The 17,836-nt window shown below is 57.2% G+C and overlaps 2 protein-coding genes across 5 annotated transcripts; both read right to left on the reverse strand.

Annotated features, from left to right (window-relative positions):
* Positions 1-1,266: 1,266 nt before the first annotated feature.
* ADAMTSL4 (ADAMTS like 4) lies at positions 1,267-12,783 on the reverse strand. 4 transcript variants are annotated; one of them, XM_008019265.3, is made up of 18 exons: positions 12,655-12,783; positions 9,850-9,954; positions 9,556-9,619; positions 8,903-9,258; positions 8,034-8,730; positions 7,689-7,791; positions 6,593-6,729; positions 5,798-6,002; positions 5,374-5,546; positions 5,115-5,226; positions 4,829-5,014; positions 4,536-4,665; positions 4,017-4,221; positions 3,526-3,702; positions 3,009-3,212; positions 2,708-2,887; positions 2,279-2,423; positions 1,267-2,124 (listed from the first exon to the last, which is right to left on the reverse strand). In XM_008019265.3, exons 2-18 carry the CDS (start codon positions 9,867-9,869, stop codon positions 1,988-1,990), a joined length of 3,231 nt encoding a protein of 1,076 aa, XP_008017456.1. In that variant the 5' UTR covers positions 9,870-9,954; positions 12,655-12,783; the 3' UTR covers positions 1,267-1,987. The 4 variants fall into 4 exon arrangements, with proteins under 4 accessions (XP_008017456.1, XP_072864513.1, XP_072864514.1 ...); XM_073008412.1 differs by having other exon boundaries at positions 12,246-12,783; XM_073008413.1 differs by having other exon boundaries at positions 11,878-12,783.
* On the reverse strand, positions 11,097-11,864 carry LOC103247195 (uncharacterized). Its single transcript, XM_073008416.1, is given in 5 exon segments — positions 11,097-11,162; positions 11,164-11,370; positions 11,373-11,536; positions 11,539-11,648; positions 11,650-11,864. Coding segments are annotated over 5 exon segments (762 nt in total).
* Positions 12,784-17,836: the final 5,053 nt, after the last annotated feature.

Here is a 17,836-nt window from a genome sequence, read left to right on the forward strand (position 1 = left end):
CGGGGCTTCCAGGAATCGCTGGGAGGGCCCCAGCCTCCACCCCACCCTTCCCTGGGTCTCAGGACTCTGCTTTCTGCCTTCTATACCTACTGGGCGGGCTCGAGTCCCATTTCCCTGGCCCCCCACATCTGTGATTCCCTGCTGACGCCTCTTTAGGCTCAGCGGAGACGTTGGAACTGGGCTTCCCTTGTGGCCCCCTTTCCTCGCTGCCTGCCCTGGGCTGACGTCAGTTTTGTCTTCCTTCTCCATTCCCTTTTGCCTCCTTCCCCACTCGCTCTCCTCTTAAGGTGTCCAAATTCTTCCTTCTCAGCCACTTTCAACTCAGAGAAAGCCCGAGTCCCAAAGCAACAGGAAGATGTGCGGGGGGCCGCGAGTGTGGGGAGATCCTGCCGCCTCGGGCAACTCTGTCGTCCCCCGTAGGGTCCAGGTGCTCAGAAAACAGCAGCCACTGAGTTCACTGTTTCCGCAGGCCCCGTATTCCCCGCCGTGCTCAGCTGGGCTTGTGGAGCCGCGAGCGGGGGCGCTCCTGTGGCACCGCCCCTCCCAGGCAGCCCGGCTTCCAGGAGAGACTTGGCCCCAGGCTCCGAACGGCAGAGGTCTGGGAGAGGATGTGATGGCAAAGGCCTGCCCCTCTCAGGTCGCCTCTAGCAAGTTCTCCACCTTGGGAGAAGCGAGTGGGAGGAGGAAGGAGGCGGCCAGGCTGAGCCATCTCTGAGGAATGTGGCTTTGGCAGGACATCCAGTGCCGCCCCGCTCCTCCCTCAGCCCCGCCCAGGGCCCCGGAGCCGGGCCGGGCTCCTCCCTCTCCAGGGGAAGTGCTCGGGGCAGGAATCCCTTCCCTTTCCCCACCCTAGGAGAAGCCCCAGAGCGTAGGCAAACGCGTACGGCAGAAAGGGGGACAGAAGGCAGGGCTAGAGAAAGGAAACAGGAAAAAAGAGCTTCGACAAGCCAATTGCCCTTCGCTCAGGCCCCAGAGGAAAGGCGCAGATTCCGGGAGACTTCCCAGAGAGACTCGGCCCAAAAAAAAGCGCACCGCGGCCGCGCAGCCCTGCCCTCAGCTCTGGAGCCCAGCGCCCCACACCACACCTCAACTGGGAGAACTGGTGACCTCTAGTGGCCCATGACCAGCCTGCAGGGCCTGGGGCTGGCAGGGATCCTCTGGCCCAAACTCTCCTCCTGGGCTCTAATGCTGTTCCCCTGCGCACCCTACCTTCTGCCTTCACACTGCTGAGGGGCCCGTAGCCGACAAGGAAGAGCCCGCTTCTCGTTTGTCATGACCATCTTTAATAAAAAATAAATTAGTTCTGGGTGGGAACCATTTCAGGAGGCAGGGAGTGGGGCTAGGGGCTGGGGGCGTCTCATGCTCACATTTCTCTTTTTTACTCTGCCCAGCTGGGCCTTGCTCTGAAGAGGCAGTCTCTCTCCTCCTGCCTTCCTGGGTAAGGCAGGATTGGCAGTGGCTGACCCCAGCCCTAGCTAATTAGGGAGGCAGGGGTACAGATACTAGGCAAATGAGAAGAGGTCAGAGACACAGGGCGGCTTAGAAGATATGAGGCCTGAACATGAGAAATGAGGCCTAGGCCACAAAACTGGAGTTGGTGGGGAGACCACACTCTAAGTAGCTCAAATTAGCAAGGAGCTGCAGACTTGCTTTCCTCTCCACCTATGAAAATCTCAGGGAAACAGGTCTTGTCCTTCTCAGTCTGTGTAACTTCTTTTTGAAAAATGATACATGTTTGAGCACACTCACATCCATGCAGTCCTAAAAGCACACCTGAGGCATATGTGCACACACCCATCACACTACCACATGGGCCCAACCATAGCCCTGAAAGTCACTTTCTGTCTGTCACCTTGCCACCCTCTGTCACCTGGAGGACATCCCTGCTGAGACTGGGACAGGCTGGAGAGCCAGGGGGTTCAGAGTGGGCTGATCAATGGATGACCGATGGTGGCACAGAAAACCATGAGGGTGCCCCAGACCCCTTTCAGGAGGGATCCTGGGGAGACCGCTCCAGGACATGTGCGCAAGAGCGGCAACAGGTGGCTGTGTAGTAGGGGTAGACGCAGAGCCGGGCCTGTACCACCAGGGGGCAATGTGGAGAGCTGTCCTTGCATTGATCATCTAGGGACAGAGGAGGCCAGTGGGCACAAGACAGTCACCAGGACCCACCTGTCTGGGAATGGGTGTGCTGCCCATTCCCACTGGTCCCTTCTCATCTCCTCCCATACTTCAGCTAATCCACTCTATTGGGAATTGGGGAGAGGGGGCTCTTTACCAGGGCGCTGGCTGCAGGGTTGGCTGTTACAGGGGCGCTTCCTGGAGGGCCGCAGTTGAGGAGGGCATCGGGTGCTGAGGGTCTGGTTGGCACTCAGGCACTGGACCTCCCGTGTCTGCGTTCCCCCTTGACAGGAGCGAGAACACTGGGGCGACCCCGGTCATCATATCAGACCTTTGCCAGGCCTGGGATCCTCCTTAACCCCCGGCTGCCACCTCTCTCCCCAAAAGGTGGTGGTGGGGACCTTCCTAGGACATTGTGAAATCCCAAGTGGAGGGGGCCCATCTGTCCTCCAAGTCTATAAGAAGTAGGACAGTGGTAATGCTTGGCTGGGCTTATTCTGGGGCACAGAGAGGCCTGGAGGGGGTACAGTGAGAGGACCTCCCCTGGGGGCCCAGGCTGAGCAGGGCAGGGCAGCCAGGCACTCACCGGGCTCCAGGGTGTGGAAAACCATTGGTCCTGGCAGGCCTGCCCTTTACAGGGCTGCAGGGCAGGGGGCCTGGGGAGGTGAGAACAGTTGCTTGGAGAAGTCACGTTGAATTCCGTCCCCAGTTTGGAGACACAGATGATGTCTCTACGCTGTGTGCCGGAGCCACATTCGGAGGAACACTAGCGTAGGGGAAGGGCAGGGTGATGAGGGGAGGGGAGGACAGAGAGTGCCCCAAGTGCCCACAAGGAATCCCACTGGGACTGGCACCCCCTTCCTGCCCTCAGCAGGCGCTCAGCTCACCTCACCCCAGGGCCCTGTGTACCAGCGCCAAGTCCTCTCACAGGGCCCCAGGCTGCAGGCACGCATGTCAGGGGGCCGGCTTCCTGGTGGACAGCTCTGCCCAGTTCCTGCTCCTGCTTCTCCCTGGCCTGGCCCGAGGGCTGCCCCACTCCCAAGGCAGACCACAGAGCGCCGCTGGATTCCCGTCCCACACTCGGCTGAGCACTGCGGAGGAGGAGAGCGGCCTGCATGAGGGGCCTGCTGGTGACTGGCACAAGGGACAGGAGAGGGGGCAGGGAGGGATGCATCCTGGGTCCGAATCCTGGGCGGTAGGGAACGTCCCCGGGTACCAGGCCTGGACGGGGAATCCTAGCTGGGCCCCTCATGGAAGTTGTTCTCACTTACCTCTGAGTTCCCAGTGTCAAGCATATAGCAGGCACTTGATCAATACAAGTTTACTGAGCCGTGCTGGAAAGGCTGAGGTGTCCTGGGCATGGTCACCCAGGATGCAGGACATGGCTGGGGGTTCGGGGCTCACCTTGGAGTTCCAGTCGCTGTGGAACCAGGCGGTAGTACAGGGCCCCATGTCACAGGCCTCTCTGCTGGGGGGCTGCGGGGGGCCTGACGCGCACTCCTGCTCACTCACTTCATCACCATTGTTCCCAACACAGCGAACCTGCCGGCTTCTCTGGCCCCGGCCGCACCGCACGGAGCACTGAGGGGGCGAGGGGAATCCAGGGAGCTGGGCTTCTCAGCCAGCCTCCAGCTCTAGGGCTTCAGAACCAGGCTCTGCCTTCAATCCCCAGCCCAGCAGTCACATGCTTTCATGGGCTGAGGAGGAGGCTGAGCCCTAGGGCCCCGGGCCCCCAATCCCTGATTCAGTCCCTTATCTGACTTATATATTGGGGGTCCATATGAAACCCTGTTTGTAAATAGTTTCTGCTGATGAAAAAGAAGTTGAAAAACCGCTGCTCTTGTTCACCGGTGCCCATTCCCCTCCCCGGCACCTCCTTGCCCGGGCGCACTCACCTGGCTCCAAGGAGAGCCCACTTCCCAATGGCCACAGAGGCGCAGCTGGCAAGACTGGGTGATGTTGGGCCGGGGGAGATGTCCACAGCGCTCCGGGGGCACCGAGGAGCCACCCCCCCCAAACTCCTGCCGGCATTGCAGCTGGCGGTGCTGGGTGCCAGGGCCACAGGAGCGGCTGCAGGATGTCCACTCACCAGCCTCCCAGCTGCAGGCACCAGCAGGGCAGGGAAGAGATGGAGACACAGATGAGATATGTGGGGCTGCCATCAGGGGAGATGGAAGACACATTGGACATGGGGGCCTCAGAGGAGAGTGGGCACGTTTGGCATTTGGAGTCTGGGTTCCTGGGGGGCTCAGCCTGCCATGGCTTTCTTGCTGCCTACGGAATGTCCGCCTTTCTAATCTAATGTTGTCTCTCTGCAGCCAGGAGATGTCGCATTGAGTGCAGAATTCAGGTAAGATTCTGGGGGCAACTGCTGTGTTTCCAGTGCCCTAACCCTCCCCGTGGGCCATACTCACTATGGGGGGCACGGGGCGCCGTGGCAGGGTTCAGGGGAGGCTGGGGGCCTGGCACCCGCGGCACAGCTGCGTTCATCCAGTTCCTCTCCCGACTCACGGGAGATGCAGAGGAAAATGGGGCGCCAGACACCTGAGTGGGTAAGAAGGCAGCCAGGGAGGCAGGAGGCTGGAGCCCAAGCTCAGTGGTGTCCCAGATGCAGGGTCGGGCGTGGCCCCACTATCCCGGATGCAGTATCAGGAGTGTCAGTTGGGGGGCTTGGACTGAGGTGCTGGTCCAAGGTGCGATGTCTCACCTTTCCCACAGGACGCTGAGCATGCAGAGTGTCCCACTCGTTTCCAGTACGCAGCTGGAGACCCCAGGGGTGTCCTGGGATGGGGCGGGGCGGGCATCTGGGGGATCCGCACCTGGCGCTGGAGAGTGCCTGGGGTCCGGGCTGGGCGGGGCACCGGAGCGAGTGGGGGGTCCACCCTCAGAATCTCTGTGCAGGGGAGCAGGCGAATCAGATGCCACCCCACTACCCCAGAGCCACCCCTGCAGCTTCTCCCTCCTCCTTCCAAGTGCAGGGGTCTGAGTCTTACCCGGCTGAAGCTGGGGGACAGCGGGCTCTGGGGTGGGGTTCTCAAGGATTGGAGGAGATGAAGAGATGACATACTGATAAAATACGCCTGGGTTTTCCTCCTGAAAGATCATCTGGGGAGAAGAGAAGATAATGAATGTTTGGGGGTGGCCAGAGGGGGATGCTACCAGCTCTATCTCCCATCTTGACAACCACAGCTCTGCCCTTAGAGGGAACAGCCTCCCTCCCCAGCATCCAGCTGCCCCTGGCCCCAGGCTCACATAGACATCCAGAGGCTGGGTGGTGGGGCCTTCAGCCGACAGACTCTCCCCTTTGCCCTCCTCCCTGGGAGGACGGTTATATCGAAAGACGGTCCCGCCGGCCCTGTAGGACCCAGGGGGATCCACAGCCCAGTTCCCATTGATGATGGACCGGCCCCCAGGGCCACGAAGTGCTGCAGGTCAGAGGTGAGAGATTGGGAAATTCCAGGGTGATAATACTTTCCTCCTCCCACACCGTGTCCTCAGCCTATAGAAGCTCCCACCAGAACCTAAGATCCCCCCAAGCCCTCTCAGCTTCCTCACTCCTTCCACGAGGGGAGGGGCCAGACCCTGGACTTCCCCGTTTGGCTTGCTCACTGCACTGAGTGGGGGTATGGAGGGCTGAACAGAGATGGAAGGGGAAGGGAGGCAGCTGGGTGCTCACCCAGGTAGTTGGAGCTAGGCCGGAGCTGGGCAATCTGGAGCCGCGAGGCTCCCGCTGGAATCCACAAGATCTTCTGATAGCCCAGGGGGCCCCCTCGGTCAGTGAGGTTCCCCGAAACAAGGCGACAGGTAGAATCATCACCCCCACAGACTCCACAGCCATCAGGACGCCTGCCAGAGCCAAGGATCCCATCACAGCCGGGGCTCTGGAGAGAGTGAGGTGAGGCAGCAGCCACAGAATGCCAGACACCACCTCAACCCCACCCCGGTCCCCTCGGAAGCCTCAGCTCACTACCCTGTTTTTTGTGCTACAAGTGAGAGCACAAAAGCAGCCCCACCGTCCCCAGTCAGACCCAGGGACACGGACAGGTGCCCGATCAGATCCTTCAGGCTCTGCTCAGCCCAGCTTGGCAGGTTAGAATTCTCCCTTGGTTATCTCAGTATGGTGTTTTGTTGTTGAATTAATTAATGAGACTGTGCAAATGTGTGTGTGCATGTGTGCATGTGTTCATGCATGTGTCTACATGTGTATGTGTATGGGTGTGCATGCGCATATGTGTGCATGCATGTGTGTCCATGTGTGTGTCTGTGTGCATATGCATATGTGCCTGTGTTCATGCACGAGTGCACATGTGTATGCATACATGTGTCTGTGTCCGTGTGTGCATATGCATGTGTCTGTGTGCATACGTGTGTGTACATGCTTGCATGTGTGCATATGTTCATGCATATGTGTGTGTACATGTGTATGTGTACGGGGGCGTGTGTGCGCATATGCATGTGTGTTTTCCCTCACCAGACAGCGTCCAGCCACACAGATGTCAGGGGCTCCAGGCTGACATAGGGTCCCATCCTGGACCTTTTCGGTGTGACGGACATAGAAGCGGAAGCCACGGGGCCGGCAGTTCAGTTCACAGCGCTGGGAGCCCTGGACTAAGGGACAGGGTAGAAGGGTGGTTAGTGGGCTTCCTAGTGGGAGGTTAGCTGAGAGAGGCCCTGGGGGGGCACCTTGAGGTTGCCCAGGTCACTGTGGATGAAGGAAATGTGACAACAGCACAAGCTGAGAAGGTGGTCAGGGCCGGGTACAGTGGCTCATGCCTATAATCCCAGCACTTTGGGAGGCCGAGGCGGGTAGATCATTAGGTCGGGAGTTCAAGACCAGCCTGGCCAATATGGTGAAACCCCGTCTCTACTACAAATACAAAAATTAACCGGGCATGGTGGCACATGCCTGTAGTCCCAGCTACTTGGGAGGCTGAGGCAGGAGAATTGCTTGAACCCAGGAGGCAGAGATTGCAGTGAGCCGAGATCTGCACTCCAGCCTGGGTGACAGAGTGAGACTCTGTCTCAGAAAAAAAAAAAAAAAAAAAGGAAGGTGGTCAGGTCAGTCGAGGTCACTGAGACCATCAAGGGGACTCTGAACCGAGAGAGGAGCAATCCCTGACACCCATGATTCTGTGTGTTCAGAGCTCTTGAGTGCTTGTCTTGGTGTCAACACAGGCCTAAAATGAAGTGGATGGTAACCTGGGAGCAACCGATACGGTAGTGCCCAGGATACGTGGCACACCCCCACCCAGCTGTCACGGCTGGACAGGATCTCTCCCACCGCGGCCCTCTTGTGTCACAGCTACCCGACCCCCAGTGATGGCCTTCCCAGAGGAGTCCGGACAAAGCGTGTCTCCCGCACCTCCTCCTCCCACCCCGACCCCTCTGCAGACCACTCGCCACCTGTGCTGTCTCCTGACCCAGCCCCAGGGAGAAGAAAGAAGGCACGGCGCAGGGGAAGCAGAGGGGCTGGAAGTCATTCAGGGCTGGGAGTAAGCAGGTGTCTCCTCTCCCCTTCATCCCCAATTCCAAGTCATCACTGCCCAGGGGTGGGCAAGAAACCTCACCTTCGGTGAAGGGCTCCCACTGGTACAGCTGACCCATGAATTCCTGGGAGTTAAAGGCCGCGCACTGCAGGGCCCGGGGGTCTGGCTGCTCGGGGGGGCAGGGCTGCGGTGAGGGGTACAAAGGAGTCAGAGCTGGGGAGCAAAATGAGGGTAAGGTCAGGGCTGAACCTGGGGAGCAGGCGGGAGGATCAGGTCAGCGGAAGAGCTCCAAGACCCCTGCCCTGAGGTGGTCAGATGCCAAGGCCCTTCTCCCTCAGGGGCTGAGAAGAAGCTGAGGGCCCAGCTTCAGGGCGGGGAGGCCACACTGGAGGTCGGGGTTGGGAGGGGAGACCCAAGGAGACTCACCGCTTGGCTGCAGGCTCTTAGCTGCTCACTCTCCCCAGAACATCTTGGAATAGGGCTACTGGGAGCAAAGAGGCTCCAGAGGGAGCTGGCATGGGGGCCGTTGCTCAGCAGGGGCAGCCAGCCGTCCGGGTGCTGAGGGTCAGGCTCCAGGTGGTGCCCGTGAGGAGTGCCCCCCATTCCCCAGGGCCTCTGGCCCTGCTGGCCTCGGCCCCGAGGGACTGAAGGGAAAGGATCAGGGCGTCTCCCTGCTACCTGGGGACTGGCCCAACCCTGGGAACTTGGCCTTCGTGGCTGAGGGGATGCACGGAAGAAGCCACCTTCTCCTAAGGAGTGCGTGGGTGAGGGGGCCTCTGTGCCAGAGGCCTGGGCTCTGGGGTGGTGCTGTGGGGGGGCAGGCCTGGTTCTGGGAGCCACCTCTGTCTGAGCAGTTTCAGGGCTTAGAGGTTCTGCTTGGGGGGATGGGGTGTGGACAGACAGTTCTGTGGGAGGGAGCTCAGTTTGGGGGCTGCTGTTTGTGGAGAATGGCTCTGTTCTTGGAGTAGGGGATGGAATGGGCTCTTCCCCTCTAGAAGAAATCAGGGACAGCTCAGATCTGGGTGGACTCCGAGGGTGCCTGCGGTTCCGGTGCAGTGGCAATGCAAAGGGCACTCTCCCATAACCGAACATTCCTGGCTTGATGGGGTCTCGAAGCCGGGACCTGAGAAGGTGTTTCAGATGTGGGGGCACAGCTCTGACCACCTCTGACCCTGTTTCCCCAGTTTACTTCCTGGCACCAAAGACAAGCCCTCTGAAGTCACCGGTGCTCCCCTTTCCTTCTTGCTAAGCCCCCACCTTGCCCAAGGCCCACGTCTTCTACCCAGGCCTCTCACCTCCTGGCCGCTTGAATCTCCTGGGTCTCCTCTCTCCCTAGGTGGGAAGCAGAACCTCGAAGTGGGCCACCCCTTCCCCGAGACTGTGTCCTGTACAAGGGGAGGGTTTCTGGAGAAGTCTGGGGTCTGGGACCCTGGCCCCGGGGGAGGAGGGCTTCTGGGTGTCTTGGGGGCCGGGGAGGGAGGGGCAGACTCGGGCGGAGCTGCACTGTAGGGAGCTGACATGTCCGGCTCCTGCGCTGCACCCCCACCCCGCAGGGCTGGGAGCAAGAGGCCCACTGGACCCAAGGTCCCCAGACACCTTCGAGGCCCTGGCCCTCCTCTGTAGGTGTCTGAAGAGAGTGTCCGGACAACACCTATATAGAGAAAAAGGTCAGACAGAATTGGAAGGATTAGAGGGAACTGTCCAGAGCATCCATCTAGACCACCGCTGGGGCTCACGGAGTTGCTACCAGTCCAGGGTCACATTCAGCAGCAGAGGGAGAACTACACCTCGGCCTCTTGGTGTTGTGAGGCAAGTAACTGTGGAGTTGGCAGGGGAGGTGGATGGGCTGTGGGGAAAGGAGGCGTGGCCTGGAGAGATGGGGTGGGAGCCCAGGGGTAGATGAAAGGGTGGCAGGCAGGCTGCAGCTGCTCACTTGTCCATAGCTCACCTCCTGATCCAGGCAGAGCTGAGGGAGGGACAGAAGCAGCAGCAGCAGCAGATACAGCCAGGGCCTGCAAACCAAAGGCCATGGGAGGGACGTCAGACTGGAGCCAGAGGGGGTGTTGCAACACCACCCTCCACCCCCGGCCGGCTCCCCATATCCTGACTACCAACTTCTCAGAAAGCAGAAGTTACTCATCACTTCCCCTGCCCCTCCCAGTGGTCCTCTTTCCCTCACTTCCAGACACAGAGCCGTCCCAGCAACCCCCCTTTCCCTCCCCCCCATGGCCCCTTCTCTCACCTGCCTGCCCAGTTCTCCATCACTCCCCCCTCTACTGCCCCAGGGCAAGGGAGGAGCGGACTGGTCACAAAAACTACACAGCCATCTGGGCGTGGAGGGTGCTCTCTGCAGGGACAGAAGCCTGGTGGTTACCTCTCCAGTGTCCAGAGAGCTTGGGGCTGGGAGGACAGATCAGAGTGGAGGAGGTGGTGAGACTGGCCCACCCCTTTAGGATCCTCAGGGTGGGAGCAGGGAGGATCACTGCCTTGTCCATCTGTAGAGGCTACATGGTCGGGGGCTGACCTCAGCCTTCCAACTAAGGCTCAGTCCCCACCCCTGGGCCCTGTAGGGGCTTCTTAGCTCCTCCCCAAATCCTACCTAGAGACTGTTTCTAGGCCGGCTCAGGCACACACAAACGGCTTTTTTTTTTTTTTTTTTTGAGATGGAGATCTCACTCTGTCATCCAGGCTGGAGTGCAATGGTGCCACCAAAGCTCATTGTAGCCTCAAACTCACAGGCTCTCCTTCCTCCTCAGCCTCCTGAGTAGGTGGGACTACATGCGTGCACCACCACACCCAGCTAATTTTTGTATTTTTTGGTGGAGACGGGATCCAGCTAAATTGCACAGGCTGGTCTCAAACTCCTGGTCTCAAGCGCTTCTCCCGCCTTGGCCTCCCAAAGTGCTGAGATGACAAGTGTGAGCCACCGCACCCAGCCAGAGGGCTCCTTCTAAAATGGTTGTGATCTGCTCCCACTCCTGCCCTCCCAGAGGTGCCTAGAAAGTAGAGGAGGAAGGCTCCACTGAGGATGTGCCAGACACTCTCCTGAGAATCCACCAGAAGCCCCTTCCTCGGGTCTTCCAGAAACGATACCTTCCCCAGCCATCTCTCTGTCCTACTTGCCGCCTGGCTTTCTCTTCCCTTCTGTGGAAGAGATGTGCGGGAACATCCAGGCACATCTCAGACACTTTTGGCCAAGGGATAAGCTAAATGGGTTGACGGTTTAATCTCTAGAGAAGAAGCCGGCAATGTAACACCCACTCTGGGTGCCAGCATCCAGCATTGGTTCAGTGAGGGCTTGTTTCCTGTGCGGCTCCACCAGCTGGGGAAGCGGGAAGGAGAGGTGCAGCCAGGGCTGCCTCATGCCCCAGCCACAGGCCTCTCATTCTCAAGAGCCAGGACGTCCATCTGAAGTTCAGCTTTGAACACTGGAGAAGTGAGGCTTGGAACCCTCCCGAGCCACAAAGCCTGACTCTCCTTGCCCCCTTCTCACTTAGAGGCCTTCCCACCCCTGCTCCTCATCCCACTCTTGGGTTTGCTTTCCAGGAAAAAAAAAAATCTGTTTCTGTTGGATCTGAAAGGCACCCGGGAAAGGAATCCAGGGAGCCCTCGAATTGCTGAGGTGGGCCAGCCCTGGGGCAGAAAATGACCAAGAGAAGGGAAGCAATGTGCCTGGGGGCAGACACTGAGCCCCACTGCCCTCCCTGAGACCTAGGGCTCATAATTTGAGGGAGGGGTCAGAGTGGCTGAGCCAGAGCGGGCGTGCCTCACGGTTTAGGGTTGGGGAGGGGGTTGCCGATGGCCACTCCTTCCCCTGGCTGGGCCGGCCACTGAGGTCAGCAACTCCGCCCTGACTGAACGGGGGAGGCCAGGGTCTCCAGAGAAGGGCCCATGTTCCACCCAAGTGTTCAGGCTCTGCCTGACTCTGTTACTCCAGCTGAGGGAAGAAGAAAGGGGGTGATGGTCACTGCCGGCCCCTTCTCTGATGCCGACCCCTCTCCATGCCCTCTCTGCCTCTGTTTCTCTCTGCCACCCAGATCTCACCGCCTCTCTCCACGGGTCTACCCAGTACACATAATCCCGACCCGAGCTGGGTTTGGCCTTGGCAGTTCCCTGGAGAAGTGAGGGGTGGGGGTGACGTGAGCTCCTGGGGCCCGGGCCAGGCCTGGCTCCCTCTCTGGAAAAGTCCCACCCCACCCTCCCCTGCGCAGCCCGGCAGGGGCCCATGCCCCCTCCTCTGCAGAAACACACGCACATTTGTGCTTCTCACCCCTTTCCATGTCCCTCATTTGGTGTCGTTCACGGCCCAGGACGAGGAAAGGAGAGGTCAGAGGTTGGTGCCAGAATAGACCCTGGTCTGGACAAACGTGGGCTCCTCCGGGCCACACCTCTCCACACTGCCCAGTGAAGACCAAGGAACAGAGACCTGCGCAGGGCTCACCCCTTCACCCCTAGGTCTCCCTGCTGGAGAGTGGCTCAACCCTATGTTTCTGGACTGGCCACAGAGAATCCCTGTCCTGAGTCCGAATTCCCTGGCCCTCATGGAGCCCTCCACTCCTGGGTCTGGCAGGCCACCCCAACAGGTGTCTTTCTTTTTTGTCAACCTCTTCTGTCATGAACTGGATCAAGGGCACCCACCTGCGTCCCTCGCGGCGACCCTGTCCTCCAACTCCAGGAGTTGCAGTAGGGGGGCGGGGGGCACACCGTCCGAGAGCACCCTCCTAGGGAGAGGGCAGGAGGCGCTGCCCGCGCGGGGAGGTCGTGGGTCTGTTTTCCAACTTCGCTGTGTGACTTAGGAGGAATTTTGGCTCACTCCTCGCCCGGGTGATGGGGCCAGAGTTCCACGGGATCAGACCCCCTCCCCAGGAATTCGACCCCAGGGGCTGGAAGATCGTCCGAGGCCACCGGAGCTGGGGCCGGGGTCGTGGCGGGGGCGCGACCGACCGCACAGCGCAGGGAGAGGGGACGACGCGGGCGCGCGGGGCTGGCGGTCTAACCGGACCCGGGAGAGGGGCGGCCGGGGCCGGGGTCTCGGGGAGGTCTCTACCTGCTCTGTGCGCCCCGGTGGCCCGTTAACCCTTCTGCGCCCGGACGCTCTCTACAGGCAGCCTCGCTCCGCGGCGGCCACTGCGGCCCCTGAGCCGCTCTCCGGACACCGCCGCCTCGGCCGCGACTCCGCCCTCGCGCCCGCCCCCGCCCCGCCCGCCACGCGCCCCAGCCCGCGCCCCTTGGCGGTCCCGGGGTGGGGACGGTCGGCCTCGCAGTCCCGCTCGCCAGGACCACCCACCCCGGGCTGCGCGCCGGGCGCCCCCGCACGGCTTTGCTAGCAGAAGCCCTGGCTGGCCCAGCCGGGGTCGGAGGCTGCGGTCGCTCCCGGGTGCTGTCCTCGTGTCCGGCTGGGATTAGGGACTTAAGCAGCCCGGGCCTCCGAGTGGCTCGGGTGAGCGGTGCGAGAGCGGCGCGGCGCGGCGCGGGCGGCCTCCAGGGGCGCCTGGAGCTAGGCGGCCTGGCAGAGCCGCTGGTCCGGGAGGGCGGCGTCCTGGACGGAGGTGCCCGCGGCCCGGGATCCGCGTGGGTCCAGGCTTTCTTCTCCACGCAGCCTCATCTGCAAGCTCAGTCACTCCTAGCTCTCCTGTGTTAGGCAGTGAACCCTGTGGTTCTGATTGCTGGGACTTCTATGAGCTTCGGTTTTTCCCTCAGTAAGGTTTTACACTCGGGACTCAGCGGAAGGACACCGTGCTGACTTTTGAGTCAGAGTGATCTGGTTTTGAATCTCAGCTCCAGCACTTGCCGGCTGTGTGGTCTTCCACAAATATTTCCACCTCTGTGTGGTGCAGTTTGCTTATCTGCAAAATGAGACTAATCTAATATATAGGATGGACTTGGATATGTCTCTTTATCTATTTATATATGGAAGAATGCACCCCAAACTCAGTAGTATTGGTGACATCTGGGGAGGGGTTCAGGGTTGGAGGAGAACTGAAAAAGGCTTTTGCTTTTTACTCTGTTATGTTTATTATTATTATTCGAGACGGAGTCTCTCTCTTTCGCCCAGGCTGGAGTACAGTGGCGCGATCTTGACTCACTGCAAGCTCCGCCTCCCAGGTTCACGCCATTCTCCTGCCCCAGCCTCCCCCGTAGTAGCCGGGACTACAGGCACCCGCCACCACGCCCGGCTAATTTTTTGTATTTTTAGTAGAGACGGGGTTTCACCGTGTTAGCCAGGATGGTCTCGATCTCCTGACCTCGTGATCCGCCCGTCTCGGCCTCCCAAAGTGCTGGGATTACAGGCGTGAGCCACCGCGCCCGGCCTCTTATTATTATTGAGACGGAGCCTCATTCTTGTCGCCCAGGCTGGAGGGCAATGGCACGATCTCGTCTCACTGCAACCTCCACCTCCCGGGTTCAAGCGATTCTCTTGCCTCAGCCTCCTAAGTAGCTGGGATTACAGACGCCCGGCGAATTTTTTTTTTTTTTTTTTTTTTTTTGTATTTTTAGTAGAGACAGGGTTTCACCATCTTGGCCAGGCTGACCTTGAACTCCTGACCTCAGGTGATCCAAGTGCTGGGATTACAGGCGTGAGCCACCGCGCCCAGCCGTGTTATGTTATTTTTGTGAATTTTTTAACCACAAGAGTAATCCATCTATTAGTTTTATCTTTTTTTTTTTTTTTTTTTGAGATGGAATTTCACACTTGTTGCCCAGGCTGGAGTGCAATGGCGTGATCTTGGCTCACTGCAACCTCTCCCTCCCAGGTTCAAGCGATTCTCCTGCCTCGGCCTCCTGAGTAGCTGGTATTAGAGGTGTGCACCACCACGCCCGGCTTATTTTATATATTTTATATTTTTTAGTAGAGACGGGGTTTCTCCATGTTGGTCAGGCTAGTGTCAAACTCCCAACCTTAAGTGATCCTCTCGCCTTGGCCTCCCAAAGTGCTGGGATTACAAGCGTGAGCCACCACGCCCAGCTATTATTTATTAAAAATAAATAATATATGTAAGCTGGGCGTGGTGGTGAAAACCTATAGTCCTAGCTACTCAGGAGACTGAGGGGGGAGGATCGCTTGAGCCCAGGAGTTTGAGGCTGCAGTGAACTATGAACTATGACTGTGCCACTGCACTCCAGCCCCTGCGACAGAGAGAGACCTTTCTCAAAAAATAAATACAGAAATAAAATACGTAAAATGACTGGCATAGAGTAGACAATAAATGGTCACTGCCATTTTTATATTTTTACTTTTTTTTTTTTGAGATGGAGTCTTGTCCTGTCACCCAGGCTGGAGTGCAATGGTGCCATCTCTGCTCACTGCAACCTCTGCCTCCTGGGTTCAAGCGATTCTCCTGCCTCAGCCTCCTGCCTAGCTGGGATCACAGGCGCATGCCGCCACACCTGGCTAATTTTTTGTATCTTTAGTAGAGATGGGGTTTCACCGTGTTGGCCAGGCCGGTCTTGAACTCCTGACCTCATGATCCTCCCACCTCAGTCTCCCAAAGTGCTGGGATTACAGATGTGAGCCACTGCGCCCGGCCTATATTTTTACTTTCTATTTACTGACGCGTTGTGTTTTGTTGGGTCTACTCAGTGTTTTAAAGGTTTTTGTTTGTTTGTTTTTTGTTTTTAAGACAGGCTAGTTTCAAACTCCTGGGCTCAAGAAATCCTCCTTCCTTGGGCTCCTAAAGTGCCAGGATTACACGCATGAGCCACTGGGCCCAACCTAAAGGTGTATTTTTTTTTTTTAAATAACTTGTCAATACCTATTTTAAAACCTGGATATTTTTAAATTTCCCTTGAAAAACTAAAACACAAAAATAGAAGCTCTAACAACATTGTCGTGCATGCTCACAAAATATTGGAGGTCTTTGGTTCCCCTACCTGTCATTTCTTGGGCACCTTTTGCACTTGGTGTTGAGGAAGCAGCAAGAAGACAGTCTCTAGCCTCAAGGAGTTGGGTCTGATCAGGCACAGACACTGCAGGTAATGGGGTCATGGGAAGGTTAATACTGGGCTCAGCTGAAGATGTTATCTCTAAGAAGATGATGGATATGGGCCGGGCGCGGTGGCTCACGCCTGTAATCCCAGCACTTTGGGAGGCCGAGACGGGCGGATCACAAGGTCAGGAGATCGAGACCATCCTGGCTAACACGGTGAAACCCCGTCTCTACTAAAAATACAAAAAATTAGCCGGGCGCGGTAGCGGGCGCCTGTAGTCCCAGCTACTCAGGAGCCTGAGGCAGGAGAATGGCGTGAACCCAGGAGGCAGAGCTTGCAGTGTGCCAAGATCACGCCACTGCGCTCCAGCCTGGGTGACAGAGCAAAGACAACATCTCAAAAAAAAAAAAAAAAAAAAAAAAAGAAGATGATGGATATGAAAACATAAAATGCTTTCAAAATGTAAGAATTGGGCCGGGTGCGGTGGCTCATGCCTGCAATCCCAGCATTTTGGGAGGCCAAGATGGGCAGATCACCTGAGGTCAGGAGTTCAAGACCTATCTGGCCAACATGGTGAAACCCCATCTCTACTAAAAATACAAAAATTAGCTGGGTGTGGTGGTGGGTGCCTGTAATCCCAGCTACTCAGGAGGCTGAGACAGGGAGAATTGCTTGAACCCAGCAGGTGGAGGTTGCATTGAGCTGAGATGATGCCACTGCACTTCAGCTTAGGTGACAGAGTGAGACTCTGATTCAAAAAAAAAAATAAAATAAAATAAAAAAAATAAAATAAAATGTAAGAATTGTGTCCCGAGCTGGGTACAATTGCAGGCACCTGTAGTCCCAGTGATTCGGGAGGCTGAAGTGGGAAGATCACTTGAGGCCAAGAGTTCAAATCCAGCCTGGGCAACATGGCAAGACCCCATCTCTAAAAAAAAAAGAAGAAAAAAGAAAGGAAGGAGAAAAAGAATTGTATCATTATTTGAAATTTAACATGCATATTTTTTCTTGGTAAATCCCTAAGTTCTTTCAGGATAAAGGACTATTTGTGCTACTTTATATCATCTATACTTTTTCCTATATTAGAGTTTTATTTTTTTGATAAGTCACTGAAAACAACAACTTGAAAACACGAAGTACACCACGAAACATGGCGCGGGTCGGATCGTCCTGTGCCTCCGGGAGGTGCCTCTCATCCTCCATCCAGGTCCTGAGTTCCTACATGGATTAAGAAGATAAAAGGTTAATGCCCCTCCTAGAGGGCTGGTTTATCTAGGGACTCCTGGTGACAACCTTGAGGCATATTTATAGTGCTAGCTTTGAAGGGGAAGCCCCTTTGCCCAGACCTCAGAGTATGATACAGATTATGTGAAGCCCAGCCTTCCAGGCAGAGTAAGATATTTTAGGCCAGGGACCCTTCAGTCCTGGCCCAGTCACACCCCATCGGCATTCACTTATCTACAGGGAGGGAAGCTGCAGCACAGGAGCGTGGGAGGAGAGGAAAGGTCTGCCTTTGACATTTGTAACTGCTGAGAATTGAAGGTCAGAAATAGTCCTTTCCACCAAGAAATGGCTGCTGACCAAAGAGCTCATGAGATTTCCTACTGCTGTCACCTCTCATGGCTTGGTGGTCTGAAAATATTGTATAAAGAAAAGAGTTTCCTATGCCTTAGCAACTTGTATCAGATTAAGTTTGTGGACACTGTCTCCAGGATAAAAAGTTTTTAGGCTAGGTGCGGTGTCTCACGCCTCTAATCCCAGCACTTTGGGAGGCTGAGGTGGGTGGATTGCTTAAGCCCAGGAATTTGACACCAGCCTGGGCAGCATAGCAAGACCCTGTCTCAAAAATAAACAAATACATAAATAATTTTTTTTTTTTTTTTTTTTTTTTGAGACGGAGTCTCGCTCTGTCGCCCAGGCTGGAGTGCAGTGGCCGGATCTCAGCTCACTGCAAGCTCTGCCTCCCAGGTTCACGCCATTCTCCTGCCTCAGCCTCCCGAGTAGCTGGGACCACAGGCACCTGCCACCTCGCCCGGCTAGTTTTTTGTATTTTTAGTAGAGACGGCGTTTCACCATGTTAGCCAGGATGGTCTCAATCTCCTGACCTCGTGATCCGCCCGTCTCGGCCTCCCAAAGTGCTGGGATTACAGGCTTGAGCCACCGCGCCCAGCCACAAATACATAAATAATTTTTTAAAAGAAGTTTTTAAGGCCAGGCACGGTGGCTCACGCCTGTAATCCCAGCACTTTGGGAGGCCGAGGTGGGCGGATTAGAGAACAGCCTGACCAACATGGAGAAAC

Source organism: Chlorocebus sabaeus, chromosome 20 (genome assembly GCF_047675955.1).
Source record: "Chlorocebus sabaeus isolate Y175 chromosome 20, mChlSab1.0.hap1, whole genome shotgun sequence".
Taxonomy (NCBI): domain Eukaryota; kingdom Metazoa; phylum Chordata; class Mammalia; order Primates; family Cercopithecidae; genus Chlorocebus; species Chlorocebus sabaeus.

What these genes read in the sequence shown, in the direction of transcription:
- ADAMTSL4 (XM_008019265.3), bottom strand. Translation starts at nt 9,869, where the DNA reads ATGGAGAACTGGGCAGGCAG. An exon ending in GTGGGAGCCCTTCACCGAAG is followed by an intron (nt 6,730 to 7,688) that starts GTGAGGTTTCTT and finishes CCTGTCCCTTAG; the next exon opens with TCCAGGGCTCCCAGCGCTGT. An exon ending in CTCAGCGTCCTGTGGGAAAG is followed by an intron (nt 4,666 to 4,828) that starts GTGAGACATCGC and finishes TTACCCACTCAG; the next exon opens with GTGTCTGGCGCCCCATTTTC.